The 17,402-nt window shown below is 41.9% G+C and overlaps 1 protein-coding gene across 9 annotated transcripts in view; it reads right to left on the bottom strand.

Annotated features, from left to right (window-relative positions):
• The window catches only part of FRMD4B (FERM domain containing 4B), a 323,064-nt gene that overhangs the window by 92,661 nt on the left and 213,001 nt on the right, over positions 1-17,402 (bottom strand). For all 9 annotated transcript variants that reach the window (XM_081246504.1, XM_081246503.1, XM_081246507.1 and 6 more), the window contains one exon: positions 5,195-5,279. In XM_081246504.1, the coding sequence (XP_081102630.1) occupies positions 5,195-5,279 (85 nt within the window). The remainder of the gene's footprint in view (positions 1-5,194; positions 5,280-17,402) is intronic.

Genomic DNA, 17,402 nt, shown 5'->3' with positions numbered 1-17,402 from the left:
AAAGATCCAAATCTCAAACTCTAAAGATAACAACTTCAATATACAGGGTGGGATAAATGGCAGAATAAATTCTAAGAGAAAAGATGAATAAAATTGAAGATACTGCAATAGAAATTATCAAAATAAAACACAAAAAGAAAGAAAGAAAAGAACATCACTTAGCTGTGGGATAACTTTAGGTGGCCTAGTATACGCGCAATTGGAGTTTGCAAAGGAGGCATGGATGGGGACAGAAAAAAATAGTTGAACAAATTATGGCTGAAATATTCCCAAATTTGATAAAAACTATAAACCCACAAGTCCAAGATGCTCAATAAACACCAGTCACAAGAACCATGAAGGAGAAAGCTATATCAAATTGTTCAAAGCAGTGATAAAGAGAAAATTTTAAAAGCAGACAGAGATGATCAAATGTTTACACAAAAACAATAACAATGTCATGTGCATCTATAACACATCTAAAAATAAAACATATGACACTGACAGCATAAAGGCTGATAATGAAGAAATAGAAATATACTATTATGAGGTTCTTGTACTACATGTGAAATCGTACAAGATCACTTGAAGGTAGACTTGGTAAGTTAAAGATGTATACTATAAACCCTAAAGCAATCACAGAAAAAATAAAACAAAGAGTTACAGCTAGTAATCCAACAAAGGAGATAAAATGCAATCATAAAATACTCAATAAATCCGAAAGAAGGCAGAAAAAAGGAACATAGAACAGATGGGACAAATAGAAAACAAAGAGCAAGACAGACAAACTTAACCATGTCAATAATCACATTAAATGTAAATAATGTAAACAACCAGTTAAAAGACCAAGATGGATAAATGGATAAATAAAATGGGTAAAAATATCAAGATGCAATTATATGTTGTCTGTAAGAAATTCACTTTAAATACACAGACACAAACAGTTTACCATTAAAAGGACGGAAAAAGACTTACCATGTTAACACTGATCAAAAGAAATGTGAAGTGGTTATATTAATATCAAAGCAGATTTCAGAATAAAGAATATTACCAGGATAAAGAGGATCATTCTATAAAGATAGTCAAGAGTATCGATATAGCATTCCTAAACGTTTATACCCTAATAACAAAACTTCAAAATACATGAAATGAAAACTGATAGAACTTACAAAGAGAAATAGAAAAATCCACAATCATAGCTAGAGATTTCAGTACCTCTCTGTCAATCACTGATACAGGAAGTAGACACACAATCAGCAAGAGTAGTAGACTTCAACAATACTATCAAATTGACTTGGTTAACATTTATAGAATGTCCACCCAACGATAGCAGAATACACATTCTTCCCAAGTGCACATGGACCACTTACCAAGACGAGGCATATTCTGGGCCATAAATAAGTCACATTAAATTTGAAAGAATTTAATTTACACAAAGTGTGTCTTCTGACCACTGTGAGATTTAATTAGAGGTAAATAAAAGATCCCTAAAAGTCCTCAAATTTCTGGAAACCAAACTATACTCTTCTAAATAACAATGAGCCAATGAAGATATATCAAAAAGGAAATTTAAAAATATTTACAAATGAATGAAAATGAAAACACAACATATCAGTATTTGTGGAATAGAAAATCAGTACTTAGAAAATGTTACAGTACTAAATGCATATATTACAAAAGAAACATCTTTAATCAGTGATCTCAGCTTTCATCTTAAGAGACTGGTATATGAAGAGCAAATTAAACCCAAAGGAAGAAGAAAGGCAATAATAATGATAAAATATAAACTAATAAAGATCATAGCAGAAATCAATGATGTAGAAAAAAAATTTTTTTTCAGTGAGAAACTCACTGAAACCAAAAGCTGATTCTTTGAGAGGCTCGATACAGATAAACTTCTGGCCAGAATGATAAGAAGTAAAAAAGAGAGAAGACACTATTTATTAATATCAGGATCGAGAGAGGCAATACCACTATAGACTGCACATATTAAAAGGATAATAAGAAAATATGAACTATGGCTATAAATTGGACAACTAATAAAAAGGCACACAGATTGAAAAGGAAGAAGTAAAGCTATCTTTATTAGCAGATGATCTATAAAGTAAACCTGATGAAATCTACAAAAAAGTTACCAGAAGTTATACATGAGTTTAGCAGGACTCAATATCAATACACAAAAATCAATTCGATTTCTATATACTGAAAATGAACATTCAGAAATTGAAATAAAAAGGTACCATTTACAATTGTATCAAATAATATGTGAGACATAGGGACAGGTCTAACAAAAGACCTATATACTGAAAAGTAAAGACGATCTAAATAAATGGATATATATATATCTTGTTCATGGGTCTGATGACTCAATGTTGTTAAACTGTCAATTCTTCCCACGTTGGTCTATGAATTCATGCAAATCCTAATAAAAGTATCAGTAGGGTTGTTTGTTTGTTTCGGGTAGAAATTGACAAGCTGATACTAAAATTTATATGGAAATGCAAAAAACTTAGAATAAATAAGACAACGTTTAAAAAGAACAAAGTTAAGGTTTGTTCTGATTTCAATACACAATTCAAGGCTGCAGTAATCAAAACAGTATATTATTGCCATAAAGGCTGACAAATAGGTCAATGGAATGGAATAGAGTCCAAAAGTAAACCCACACATATATGGACAACTAATTTTTCTTAAAGGTGCAAAGGCAATGTAATAGAGAAATGACAGCCTTTTCAACAAATGGCACTGGCGCCACTGAATATCCATATGCAAAAAAAAAAAAAAAAAAGAAAAAAAGAACTTCAATCTGAACTTTGTGCCATATATAAAAATTAATTCAAAATGGATAATAGACCTAATGCAATACCTAAAATTCTAAAACTTCTAGAAGAAAACACAGAAGAAAATCTTTGTGACCCTGGGTTAGGCAAAGTTTACTGAGATACGATATTGCAATCCATAAAGGAACAAATTGATAAAATAGACTTCAACAAAATAAAAGCCTTTTAGTCTTTGAAAGACATGAAGAGAATGAACAGCAAGCCACAGACTGGGAGAAAATATTTGTAATCCATATAACCAATAAAGTACTTATATCCAGAATATATATACTCGGAAAACTCATGAGAAGAAAACAGCAACCCAAAGAAATTGGGCAAAAGATTCAAACATAAAGAAGATATAATGATGGTAAAATAAGCACATAAGAGACACTCAAACTTCATATGTCATCAGGGAAATGGAAATTAAAACAGCAATGAGATGCTACTACACTCCTATTAGAATGGCTAAAATGGAAAAGATGTTGACGCCATGTGTTGACAAAGATATGAAGGAACTAGAAATCTCATAAACTGCTGGTGGGAATTTAAAATAGAACAACCACTTTGGAAAAGAGTTTGGCAGAACCTTAAAAAGTTAAATCTATCTACCATATGACCCAGCCATTCTACTCCCAGGTATTTGCCCAAGAAGAAAAGAAAGTATATGTGTATACAATGACTTGTACATGGATGTTTATAGCAGTTTTATTTGTAATAGTCCCCAAACTTGCATAATCTAAATGTTCATCAACAGGTAAATGGATCATTTCGAAATATGTGCACATATCAAATCATCATACTGTACACCTTAAACTTACACAATATTATATGTCAATTATATCCCGGTAAAACTGGGAGAAAAAGAAAAAAAAACGCACAGGTGAATGCATAAACAATGTAAGGTATAGGGACTTCCCTGTGGTTCGGTGGGTAAGACTCCGTGCTGCCACTGCAGGGGGCACGGGTTCAATCCCTGGTCGCTGAACTAAGATCCCGCGATCCTGCATGCCATGCAGTGTGGCCAAAAAAACAAAAACAAAACAATGTAAGGTATAGCCATACAGTGGAATATTACTTAGCAATAAAAAGCAAAGTGCTATTGATACATGCAGCAACATGGATGAATCTCAAAACAATTATGCTCACTGAAAAAAGACAAAAAGATTATCTACTGTATGATTCCACTTACATAAAACTCTAGAAAATGTAATCTACTGTGAGAAAAAGCAGATCTGTAGTTGCTGGCTATATTTACTATCTTGATTGTAGTGATCATTTCAAGGGTATTACTTCTAATAAGACGTAGAAAATTATGTAGTCAATTACATCTCAATAAAGCTATTAAAACAAAAACAACAACAACAAAAACTCTGCTCCTTGCTGAGTCTTACACTAATTAAAGCTGCATGTGTGCAGTGGGCCACCCTTACCGCTTTGGGGGCTGAGGGAGGAGTACCAAGGCAGGTGTCCTAACCCACAGTCTGCCCCCTTGTCCTTCCAGGCCAGGCACCATCCAGCTGTCTCTGGCCACCCCTCAGATTTAGGGTGATATATATGGGCAGAAGGGGTCCCCACCGGCCCTGGAAGCAGGCGTGGGATCTGAGATCCTCAACACTGAGAACATAACCTTGAAGGGAGGAGCTGGGCTCCAGCTGAGCCTGTCTTGGCCCACAGACTCCCTGCCGTTGCGCAGGGTATGGTTTGAGGAGGCCAGACTAGAGGCCTTTAAAGCAACGCTTATCTGCAAGGAGCTATGATAAAAATGGAGAGTGTCTACAACTTCGACAGCAATCTGACGGACATGGCTGCAACACCCAGGCATGGGATAATTTTTCTAGCAATTCGTGTGTACTGAATTTTACAAAAGCTGTGTATCCTCCATGGACTGGATGGAAACAACAAAGCAAAAAACAGGTCCCTTGCCCACAGGTAACTGAGACTCTGCCTTAAAACACATGGCTTTGAGCAGAAGCCCCTAAAGAAGACTGGTTTTGAATTACGATAAATGTAGGCCGTATTCTGTTAAAAAAGATTTCTGGCCTGACTTTTGTGAGGCTTCGATCACAGTCTGCATGATCCATCTTTGTGTCCTTCTGGGTCATTCCGTGTGGAGTATGAGCTGCACTTAAGGCCGTGGTAATTCTGTGTGAGCACAATGCCTCTGTATATGGCTGTCTTCCCAACTCAGAATTTGAGAAGAACTGCCTTTTTTTCTTTCTTTCTTTCTTTTTTTTTTTTTTGGTTTATTTGTTTGGTGGGGAAGGATATGTCAAGGAAAAAGATTATGCCCTTTTTTTCTCCATTTGAACATGAAAACAAAGGCCCTGCCATTGCTCCCTCCTTCTCCAGTCCCTCTGGAGTCTGTCAATGACCATAACAAATGGGGCCCTTACCTTGTGCACACAGGCCTTTGCGTTCAGGAAAAACAGCTCCACGGTGGTTTTATCCTTCAGGAATGATATGCTCTCGATGTAAAACCTGAAAAACAGTACAGAAGTTGGTTCCTTCAGATTCCTTCCCTTCTCTCTGCATGATTTCATTTCCTCATGTAGTTTCTCGCAGAGAATTTTCAGAAACTAGGGGATGGTTGTGCTTTATTTCCCTCTTAAAAGCTATCTGCAACAAGTATGTACAGCTGTGTGTACGTATGAATCTATGTGGATATACGTGGACATGCAGATAACATCTTCTACAGAAGGCTTTTGTGTGTTGGAAGGTGAATTAAAGAAAAATCCAACATGGTCACCAACTGCAAAGCCAACTTTACTCTTGGTTGCCCATTCTTCGACACACATCCTGGGAGCTCAGAATACCTGAGACAGCTTCGAAACAAAGCCCAGTTGAGCTCTGAGGGCTGAAAACAGAAGTCTGCTGAGTAAGCACTACTAAATGATCGAATCTGGAGGCCTGTGGCTCTGTCGTTTTCAGACTCAGGGTGGGTGTGAGAGCCCCACGTTTACCTCGCCCCCATCCACCAGGAGAGTTTCAATTGCACCCTCTCTCCTTTCCTCTCATCCTTCCAGGCTCCAGGCTTTCCCTCTGGCTGGAAGCTGAGCTCTCGTACTACTTAATATTGGTCTTTCTCATGCAAATTAGGGCATTCTGGGCCTCGCTCCCTGCACTGCCTTTTCTGGGCCTTTGCTCGTTCAGTCTAAGAGGCCAGGTCCCTCTTTTAGGAGAGAGCTGACTACCAAGAGGTGGGGAGGGGAGGAGAGTCTTGTGTTTTCCTCATCCCGTCCTGTGGGAGCTGGCTGGTGAAGGCAGGCGCTCTGGCATGGGTGAGTGCGCCAGCTGAGGCCTAGAAGGTTTTCTCTACTGTTGGAGCCCCACTGATAAATAATGCATGAAGAGACATAATACCCGAAGAGAGCTCACAGCTAGGGTCCTGGAAGAGAACGTGCTCTCAACTTGGTGAGAGGCAAGATAAACCCGGACTGAAGTGGCACGGGGTGGGGGGAGTCTTGTCCTTAGCTCTGCAAAATCCTGACAGGCCTTGGGCATTTGCCTTTTTTATTTTTTCCTCCCTTTCCACAATAAGGAAACGTTTGAGAAATAAATCCAGCAGCTTAAAAAGGCCGTGAAAGAGTTTACCACTGAGACGGTCAAATCATTTGAAAAATTCTACCCTTAATGCTGAATCATCAAGGGAAGTTCCAGAAAGAGAATAAATCCTTTATATTTTCACTTACAAGGGTTTATCTCACCTATAAGTGAGCTTAAGGAAGATTTATGAGTGTTAGGTGTGTGAGAAGGGAAAGTTAAGGATTAAGGCAGGAGGGGGAGATGAAGAGTTGGAGGGAAAAGCAGGCTTGGGAATCTGAAACATAGAATATGGAGTCCCAGCTCCACCATTTATTAGCTGTGTAGCCTTGGGCAAGATCGTTAGCGTCTCTGTGTCTTTTCTAAAATGGGTGTTATGACTGCACTTACCTCACAGGGTTTTGGAAGGAGTAAATGAGATAATAGAAAAGGATGTAAAACAATAAAAACTAACAGTTGTTCATAAAAATCCATTTTCTGGAATTTAATGCTATGTGGCCTGGGAGTTGTGGCTTAAGCTTTGAGTCTAAGATTCTTTGTCTATAAAGTGGGGATGACGATGGCCCTAGGAGGACCGTTATGAAGTGCCCACTACAGTGCCTGGCACGTGGTAGGAATTCAAGAAATCCTAACCAGTGTGGCTTGGCAAACATTGCATTATGTTTAAAAAAAAAAAAAAAAGCTGATAGGACACAATGGGATTTGAACTATATCTGAAGCCTAGGGGAAAAAATAGGATTCTATAGGATAAAAAGAAATCCAGGTGGAGAAAATACAATAGGTAAATAGCATCTCTGTGGTAATGTGATAAACATTCATAATTTGGCTTTCACCAAGAGTTAGTTATAATCTGAGTATTCTCCCATCAATTTCGGTCTCCTGGCCATGGCCAGACAGATCAAGGACAGTCACCTGAGTCAAAGGCAACCAGTCTGTAAGCTGGTGAGCATCCTATGAGGTGGGCTGGGAAGAAGAGAGATCAGCCCATCAGAGTCTCCTTATACGGGGTAAGGAACGGACAAACCCATCAGGTACGGTCTCTTAGAGAGACTGAGAGATGAGAGAGACAGGTCAAGAGCTAAACAGTGGAGGTAGAGAAAGGCACCAAGAGTAGCGAGTCCCTGCGACGGCGGATTCAAGGCCTGCTGCCGCCACAGGACTGAGATGACCTGTGCAACTAAGTTTCCTGAAGGACCTTCTGTTTCAACTAGGTGGTGATGGTTTTGCCCTGCTTCCTTTGCTTTTACAAGTATTTTTATCTCTGTCAACTGAGATAAGATGGGCAGGTTTTCGGTGGGCAGCCTGAAAGTGCAGCAGCAGGATCACAGCTAATGTTTCTTGAGCTCTTACTTATGTGCCGGGTCGCATGCTGAGTGCTTTCCACGTGTTGTTTCACTTAATCCTCACAACAGCCCTGGGAAGGAGATACCTATCATTATTCCCATTGTACAGATGCAGCAACTGAATTTAGAGATCTGCCTACATGCACAGGCAGGAGGAGGTCTTGATCTGTGTCCCTTTGACTCCTGTAGACAACGCTTTTCAGTGGAACCTCCCCCTGGCTGCCTCTCTTGTTCACTCAACCAGCATTTATAAGGAAAGCTAAGCCCTAAATAATTGTGTGCAGAAACAAGTAAAATAGAAGTACATTTGTTCTCTATTGTTTCAAAAGTCAGAACCGGGGCTTCCCTGGTGGCACAGTGGTTAAGAATCCACCTGCCAATGCAGGGGACACAGGTTCAAGTCCTGGTCTGGGAAGATTCCACATGTCACGGAGCAACTAAGCCCATGCGCCACAACTACTGAGCCTGCGCTCTAGAGCCCACGAGCTACGAGCTACAGCTACTGAGCCCACACGCCTAGAGCCCGTGCTCCCCAACAAGAGAAGCCACTGCAATGAGAAGCCTGCACACTGCAACGAAGAGTAGACCCCACTCGCCGCAACGAGAGAAAGCCCGCACACAGCAATGAAGCCCTAACACAGCGAAAAATAAATAAATAAAATAAAAAAATAATAATTAAAAAAAAAAAAGTCAGAACCAGATCAGTGGACCAAAAAAATACAAAGTGATAGATTTTGGATCAACCTATGAAACACCTTTTAAAAAGTTAAAATAGTCTTGGAAGGGTCTTCCTGCCTTGTAAGAGTCCCAGGTCAGATTAGGAGAACTCAGGGTCTGTTATCTATGCCAAGATTCGGTGATTCTTTCACTTTTACTTATTTCAATATATATCTCTAACAGAGAGGCATCGTATTAAAAGCATAACTTCAATGAATTTTCACACTAGCAAAGTTCATAATTCCTTAATATTTAAGATTCTGATCTTCATTCACATTTTGCCACTGTCTTCAAAACTTTTTTTTTTTTTAATCCTGTGCTTGTGTTATTAAATAAATAAATCTGCAATGGTCTTTAGCGGGAGTCACATATGCAAAAGCCTTAAGGATCACCAGCTGGATGTAAAACAGCTGAGCACATTCCTTTTACTCAGCTGGAACTCCTTCTCCAAGGTATGAGCATGTGACCCAAGCTAGACCAGTCAGATTCTTTCACCCTGGAACAGAAATATGATTACAATGACCTATCGATCAAAGATTGCTGGAGCCTATTGTTCTGCCAGTGGTAACCGGATGAAATTGTCCACTGGTTTCTGCTCCCTAGATCCCTGCAGAGCCTGGATTCCTATATTTTCTGAGACTTTGTTAGTCCAGTTTTCCTTCAATTCTGTTAGCCACAATTGGTTTCTTTTGCTGGAAACCAAAGAATCCAAATTACTGGATACTAGAGGGCTTCCCACATGCTAGGGACAATACAAAGGGCTCTACACGCATCCTTTCATTTAACTTCAGTACAACCAGATGCCAGAGGTAGCAAGTTATGAACCTATCTTACAGATAAGAAAACTGAGAAATAGACATGTAAAGTCAACTTCCCCAAGCCATACAGGTAGAAAGTGGTGGAGCCGTGATTCAAACTAAGGCCTTCCAGACTTCAAAGTTCATATTTCAAACCAGTATGATAGGATGCTTTCCTACAATAACAATCACAATGAAGTATAAAAGGTACACAATGCCATGGGGCCCAAGGGAGGCATGCCATTAAATCAGCTTATGAATCAAGAGGGAGAAGGCTGCCAAACTGAAATCCAGAGGACTAAGTGTCACAGGACACGGTGTACCCTCAGACAATTGAGCCGAGTCTTAAAGAATGCATGAGTTCACCAGGTAACGAAGGTTGGAAGGGCATTCCAGGGAGAGGGTATATTAGCCAGACCTCTTGCTAATCTTCAAGAATTTAAAATACCATATGCAGGGAGTTGGGTGGCTTAGCACCAAATCAGCCTCTGGCTTGTCCAATTCTGCACAGTTACCTTTGTACTAGAAATTGGGTTCCTGTTGTTTCTGAAGCTCAGGTCCCTGACTATATCCTAGTTCCAGTAAACAGGTCCCTATCTTGTTTCCCCGCTACTTTCTGGCGATCCGCCCTGTTGCCTTCTACCTTTCTGCCTAGGCATCCGATTACCTGCACTCTGAATCCACGATCCCATCTCTCCCTCAAGGGAGCCACTGTAATGACTTTATATTTACAGAGGATATGAACAGTACGTATGTATGGTCCTCCGGGAGAATGGCTCCCCAGGAGCACCGATCAACACGTACCATGAACTGAAAACAAAATCTAGGGCTTCTTAATGAAATGAAACGGACTATCCCAGACATAAAATAAAGACCTTTTGTTTCAGCCCTTTTTTTGGCAAAAGGATATTGTTTCCCTTCTGCGTGCTTACTGTGAGTGATTTCACTAAGATTTTGTGAAGTCAAAGCCCACGGTTCAATTTTCAGCCTCTAAACAAACCCAGGCTTTTGGGCTAGGCGTATGTTTTCGAGACAGACCTCAAGCAGTTTAACAAGTGTAATTTCTTGAGAATTTGCCTTCTTGAGAAGAGGTTTTGTCTCTGCTTTTCGTGTTCCTCCCATTAGCATTTCCCCCCCTTTCTTGATGGGACAGGTGTTCACCTAACCGATCATCGGTGATAACAGAACATCAACCTCAACGATATGACATAACTGGCTTGGAGGAGGGGCAGGCCTGTCAGCGAGATGACCATACACGTGTGTTGAAAAGCAGAAGACTCTGGCTGTTTGGGATGGGCTGTCCTTTAATGGTCACTGCCATGTAGTGGCCCATGTTTTCCTCCTATGGCATTTATTCATCATGGTCAAAAGTCAACACCACAGGGAATTCCCTGGTGGTCCAGTGGTTAGGACTCTGAACGTTCACTGCCACAGCCTGAGTTCAATCCCTGGTGAGGGAACTAAGATCTGCGAGCTGCATGGTGTGGCCAAAAAAAAGGAAAAAAAAAAGTCAACACCACAGAGTTGGGGAGATAACTAGGTCAAGTCCAGCCCTAACACTGATCCAGCTGCTCGGCTTCTCCGTGCTTCCCTTTCCCTACTTGCCTCCACACCAGAGACATGAGAGATATTTTCAACTTAGCTTAGTGGGTGGCATGTATTTCAGCAGTCAATGAGCGGTGGTGATTATTACTATGTTATTATTATCTGCCTACCAGGGGGACTATAACAAAAGGTGCACACTTAGCTGGGAACCTCTTTAAAACTTCAGCTGTAACAACAAGAATGGAAATTCCAGTTACCTTTCCTAAGCTCTTTCTCTCAAGGAAGCAACATGCTATACAAAGGTGTCCATTTTGACAGAATGGGAAACCACTCTGAAACGAATATTCTTCTGACCACTTTAGCTCCCCAACTGGGCATATTTTCTTTGTTTTCCAGAATCTTTGCTATGTCTGAACGATAGCATCAAAGAAGGCGAATTGGGCAAAAATGACTCAATTATTTCACATTCTGAACAACGCTGACTTGGTGACTGGCGTCCCGTAAGGGCTGCATTCAAACGCCTCGTTCCAGGTTTCGTTCAGTTATTGTGGGTAATTTTAGGCACTCACTGCAGCCACCTGCCTAAGTAGATTTCTTTCAGGTCCTACTCCACACCCCGAGCAGAGGGATCTGTATTTATTGCTTGTAATGACCCTGCAACCTCATAGTCCTGCTTTATAATGCACGGAGACAGCGGTATAATTTTTTTGTTGTTGTTGTTCGGTACGCGGGCCTCTCACTGTTGTGGCCTCTCCTGCTGCGGAGCACAGGCTCCGGACGCGCAGGCTCGGCAGCCATGGCTCACGTGCTCAGCCGCTCCGTGGCATGTGGGATCTTCCCGGACCGGGGCATGAACCCGTGTCCTCTACATCGGCAGGCGGACTCTCAACCACTGCGCCACCAGGGAAGCCCGACAGCGGTATAATTTAAGTGTATTTCATTTTCTCCAAATGACCATGCACAACTTCTGAGAGTCCCGTATGTTCCCGTTCATCTCTGGGAGGGGTGCACTGTTGGAGGATTCCCCACGGGAAGAATTGTTTGCTTCTACAATGTGCTCCCCTGCCAGGAAAACTCTACCTCACTTCCGCATTTCCAGGCATCCCAAGGAGAACTAGGGAGGGCCCTGAAGGTGTGAGCCTGTGGAAACCTGCCCTGTCACTCCTCTCCCACACTGTGACTCTTTCTGAGTTCTCCAGGGAACAGCTGGAGGCCCAGGAGGGTAAGGGCCTTGCTGTGACCTGTCTGAACGGGGAGGGAGTCTTCCGCCCCAGGCCACGTGAAGTGTTAGGGTCCCGTGGTGAATTCCAAGTGCTTGCTTCAAACTGCAAAATAGCCGGCTCCCGTCCACCATGAGCAAAGTAGGGACAGATGCTGTGAGAAGGAGACAGGAAGAGGCAGGAGAGGTTAAGTTTTCAGGGAGGGGATGGCTGGGACTAGCGAATGATGGAGACAAATGATGAAATCTTCCTCCCAGTAAAGTGAGTGGGTCAGACCCAAGCCAGACAGTCTCCAAACTTCCATATACAGTAGCCGTATATCACATTAAGGAATTTTTTACCCATTGAACATGTGGTTGAGGCAGCCTCTGTTAATTATATCATAAAAATAGTTAACATTTATTGAGGGTCTTCGTTACATGTTAACATGCATAATCCTCCAACAACCCTGTGTATTACCACAAGCTCCTATTCCATTTTCTAGGTGAGGAAAGAGGCCCACAGAGGGTGCCAAAGGCCACACAGGTAATACACGGGAGAGTTAGGGTTAGAACCCAAGAGCAATGCTAAAGCATTGGTTCTTAAGGGGTGGAGTGAAGTGCATCTGGCCATGTTGAAGACATTTTTTTGATTGTCCTGACTTGGAGAGTGTTCCTGGCATCTCATGGGTGGAGGCCAGGGGTGCTGCAAACATCCTACAGAACAGCATGGCTCCCTTCAGTGAAGAATTCCTTGCCCCAGAATTCCCTGGCGGTCCAGTGGTTAGGACACTGCGCTTCCACTGCAGGGGACACGAGTTCAATCCCTGGTCAGGGAACTAAGATTCCGCACGCTACACAGTGTGGCCAAAAAAAAAAAAAAAAAAAAAGAATTACTTGGCCCCAAATGTCAATAGTACTGCTACTGAGAAACCGTGCAATAAAGGCCAAGCATTGAACTTCTGTACCCTACAGCCTTTTCACCCATCATAATACTAATGCTTTCCTTCTGCCCTTTTGATGTCACCCTGGGGACAGATTACAGAGAAGACTGAGCAGATTCCCATAAACACTGTCTGATATGTGATTGGGGAGCACACAGAAATATAATCCTGTAAGAAACTGGAATCGGGGGCTTCCCTGGTGGCACAGTGGTTAAGAATCTGCCTGCCAATGCAGGGGACACGGGTTCGAGCCCTGGTCCGGGAAGATCCCACATGCCGTGGAGCAACTAAGCCCGCGAGCCACAATTACTGAACCTGTGGTCTAGAGCCTGCGAGCCACAACTACTGAGACTGCATGCTACAACTACTGAAGCCCGCGTGCCTAGAGCCCGTGCTCCACAACAAGAGAAGCCACCACAATGAGAAGCCCGCGCACCACAACGAAGAGTAGCCCCCACTCACCGCAACTAGAGAAAGCCCGCGTGCAGCAACGAAGACCCAACACAGCCAAAAAATAATAATAATAAATAAATAAAATAAAATAAATTAGAAACTGGAATCGGGATTGAGTTTTGAAGGATTCTGTGTCTTTCTGGAACTCTCATATGAATCAGGATGGTGACTCCTCAAAGACGAAGGCCCCTTACCAACTGCCTGGAAGTTCAAGAATGGGTTAGGCCAGGAGGTCATGGTCAATATTAAGGCAACTAACAGACTTTTCCCCCAGGTTCTGGGATATCGTTCAGATGGAAGTGTGGTGATGTGCAAAGAGCTCTGGCTCACTCACACATCTGCCTCAGATACCTCTGCTGGGCCTAAAGTAGGAGAAACCCATTATTTCTCGGTGCTTTTTAATCACATTCCTCTGGAAAGAGGTGAACTTTCCTGTCCTCTCCTTATTGTAAATTACCTACTCTTTGATAGCTGTAAAATAACTCACGGCTACCCAGTCACAAACATTTTACCTTTTTCTCATTTATCACTCTTCACACTTGCATTTTTAAAAAATTGCTTAATACGTTCATTGTAGGAAAAAAATATATAGACAAGCAAAAGTCATTCCCACAATCATTCTACTCAGAGATAAATTACTGTTAACATTTTACACTTTTTTCCTACTCATATCTTTTACTTAAGTGCCATCCTGTGGTCTGCTTCTTTCCCCTAGAATATACTGGGAACTTCTTTCTATATCAATAAATCTATTTCTTCACCAGAATCTTTACCTGTTAGGCTGTATTTCATATATTTGTCTTTCTTTAAAAAAAATCAGGTGGAATGATGTGGACCCACGAGTTGTAGTCATAATGCTTCCCTGAGTTAAAGGCCGAACGCTCCAGAACCAGGCCAAGGGGTGCTTAAAAGACTGAAAAAAGTCTTTCAAAGGCTCTGTGTTTGCAGCAACTTTGACAGAAAGTTAGTAGTCTTTCCCCACATCTCCTACTAGGACCCTCCACATGCGGCAAATTCTCACCCCCAAGCATCACAGACAGACAATACTTAGGGTACCTCTGAGTGGCCACTTACAGTCTTAGCGCGTAGCAAAGGAGATCTGGAAATAGGAAGAAGAAGAGAGGGGAAGAGGAGAGGGAGGACCAGAAAGAAAAAAAAAGCGAGAGGTAGTCCGATGAATAAGGGGGGTAAAAGACCCAAGATCCTGGCGTTTTGTGGAGCTGGGTGGTACCAGCCAGAGCCACCTCGGCTTGCCCGCCCCCACCCCGCCCCCGAGGGGATGGGAGCTTTTCCAATGAGGTCACACGCAGTTCCCCCGCCACCCCCTGAGAATTAAATGCCTGTTTGCTCACTATCAAGCTTTTCAAATGCTTACATCTGGGCTGCATTACCAAAGAGGCCCATGTGTTTGTGGATGATAATTTACAGCAGCAGATAACAACCCTGGGGCTGGAGGAGTCCCCCAGCAGCCTGGGGGCGTTTGGACTCACAGGGAAACAGAGGATGGGTTAAATGAATTATGGTGCATAAATAAATTATGGGGCGTCTATACACATATGTGTTACACACATAGTTAGCACATATCATTGAGATTTTATAACTAAAGCAAAGACAAAGGTTTAATCCTGAAGCTCATAAAGAGAGAACCAAGTGCATTCACCTTAAATGCTTTCTTCCTTCCATGCAGAAGCGGCATGTGTTTCTGAGCTGCTCCCTGCATCCTGGGGGATATGAACTGGGAGAAAAGTCTTTCCCTGCAAATCTGTAGGACCCCAGTGTTTAGCTCAGGAATCAATGAGACAATACAGGTCAAATATCTAACCCAGTGCCTGCCACAGGGTTAATGCTACATTTCAATAGAGAGGAAACTTCTGGAGAGCAAAACTGTATGGTATTTTTCTTTTTCATAAACGCTACAATTTAAAAAATGACATTTTCTTATATTTGCATAATACTCTGCCAAGTTATTTTGTGTCCCTTGATCTCTTTTTAATTCACAACCAACTTGCCCAAGATCCCATTTACCGTCTCCAGCGCACGGTATCAGAATCTGGGCCAGGAATGCAGAGGTTTTGGGGGTTGGAGGGGTGACTGTTTAAAAATTTTCCTACAGTGATTCAGATATGCAACCCCTCTCCTGGGGGAGCTCTGAAATGCAATGTCCCTTTTCATCTGATGTCTTTTATTACAGTGATCAATTGTTCCCTGTAAAAATGCCATCACTTCCTGAAACCATCTTCATTGTTGGCATTTGGATATTTTAATATTTATTTATTTATTTATTTATTTAGGCCTTGCCTCGCGGCTTCCGAGATCTTAGTTTGCCAACCAGGGATTGAACCCCGGGCCCCGGCAGTGAAAGCACTGAGTCCTAACCACTGGACCACCAGGGAATTCCCCTACATTTGGATATTTTTAATTGTTAGCAATGAAAATAACTGTGATGCACATCCACATCATGCATTACTTCTGTGGGGAATCCTTTCTCCTTGTGTGCTAACTACTCAGCACGTACACACCTCGGTGTCCACGTGTGAGCGAGTCCGAGTTCCAGGGCATGCAGCAGTACTTGCTGATGGGAAAGGCAATGACCCTGATACCAAAAGAGACTATGTGTCTTTCTAGAGGCTTCTATGGTGACCCCGTGTCCAAGTACAATCAAATGCTCTTTGGTTCTAGTCTTCAATGACTCAAAAGCGTTGTCACTCCAGGCAACCTGGGGGTGGTGGGGTGGTGGTGGTGATGTCTGCTATGATATAAGTATCAGTGGCAGTCCTGTTTTCTTAAAAGAGGAGGCTGGAGACCCTCTGAGAGGCCACTGACGTCACTGCGGTGGCTACAGTCCCATTTGTGAGACCTCCAAAGAACTGCAATCCACTCGCTGACCTCTGCCAGTTCACTTAATTCCTTGGTGTGTGCTTTTGCTCTATCATTTCCTTAATTAAACTGGAGTAACAACAAGTCCTTAATTGGAATAATAACAAAGACTATTAAGACCTCAGGGTACTGTTGGGAAGAAGAATTAAGTGAATAATTAAAAACTTGATAAGGGCTTTTAAACATGCAAGTAGTTCAGGGAAAGTAAAGCTAAGTGATTAGGGGACATTTGTGAGATAAGTGCTGAAACTCACAAACAGGCAGCAGGCAACTCCGGAATCCCAGGAACTCGCTTTGGAATGACAGGGCCGCCTTATGAGTGACTGTACAGAAGGGAAGACACAGCTTTCTCTTGGCATTTTGAGACCAAAAATAGACCAGATAGTAGTGGTCAAAGAACTAGAACACAAACCTGGTGACTAAATAAATAGCACTGAGTAGTTAGGCTACAGAAGCACTACACATGTGCCCAAAGATGAAAGTGTAAGGAGGTTAACTGCAAGCTACATCTTAATAAAGTCACTGGAAACAGCCTAAACGCTTAATAGCAGCCTGGATAGCTAAATTATGGAAGTGCAAAGAAATAAAGTGATTTTTATATACCCAAGGAAAGACCTCCAGGTTAAAAAAAAAAAAGTAAGTCACCAAACAACTTATCAGCCTTATTTTTCTCTAAGAAGGGGAGTGAACTGGGATAAGGTGAGGGAGTGTCCTGATGGAGAGTAATTCTTCCTTTTCACTCTATACTTTCATAAAGTTTGAAATGTTTACAGCGATAATATACTTCTTTGTGAAAAAAGATTGATTTATGTTGAGCCATTTTCCCTAAATAATACGAGATGAAAGCTTCTCTATTCTCTGACCCCTGTTTAATTACTAATATACATTTTTTGCTATTGCTGCTGGTCTGTGTTTGTCTTTTTCTCCATTTCCATGGACACAAGCACTCATATCACACTCTTTCCAGGAAACTCCTATGTTTTTCTGTAGGATTTCTGTGTACTTTTCCATACATGCTATGCTCCTGGACAAATCACCATTATGCTACCTCCTTCCTGGGTTTTAAAAATGTGACTTCTGGTGGTAAGAAAAAAATTCTAAAGATTTCAGAGCAAAAAGCAAAAAACAAATTGGGGGCTGTCAACGCTTTATTTACTTCATAAGGAGCAGCCTCCATCCACAATCAC

Source organism: Mesoplodon bidens (assembly GCF_964165515.1).
Source record: "Mesoplodon bidens genome assembly, chromosome: 10".
Lineage (NCBI taxonomy): Eukaryota > Metazoa > Chordata > Mammalia > Artiodactyla > Ziphiidae > Mesoplodon > Mesoplodon bidens.
Note: the sequence above shows the minus strand (reverse complement) of the source record. Positions and strands in the feature narration are given on the sequence as shown.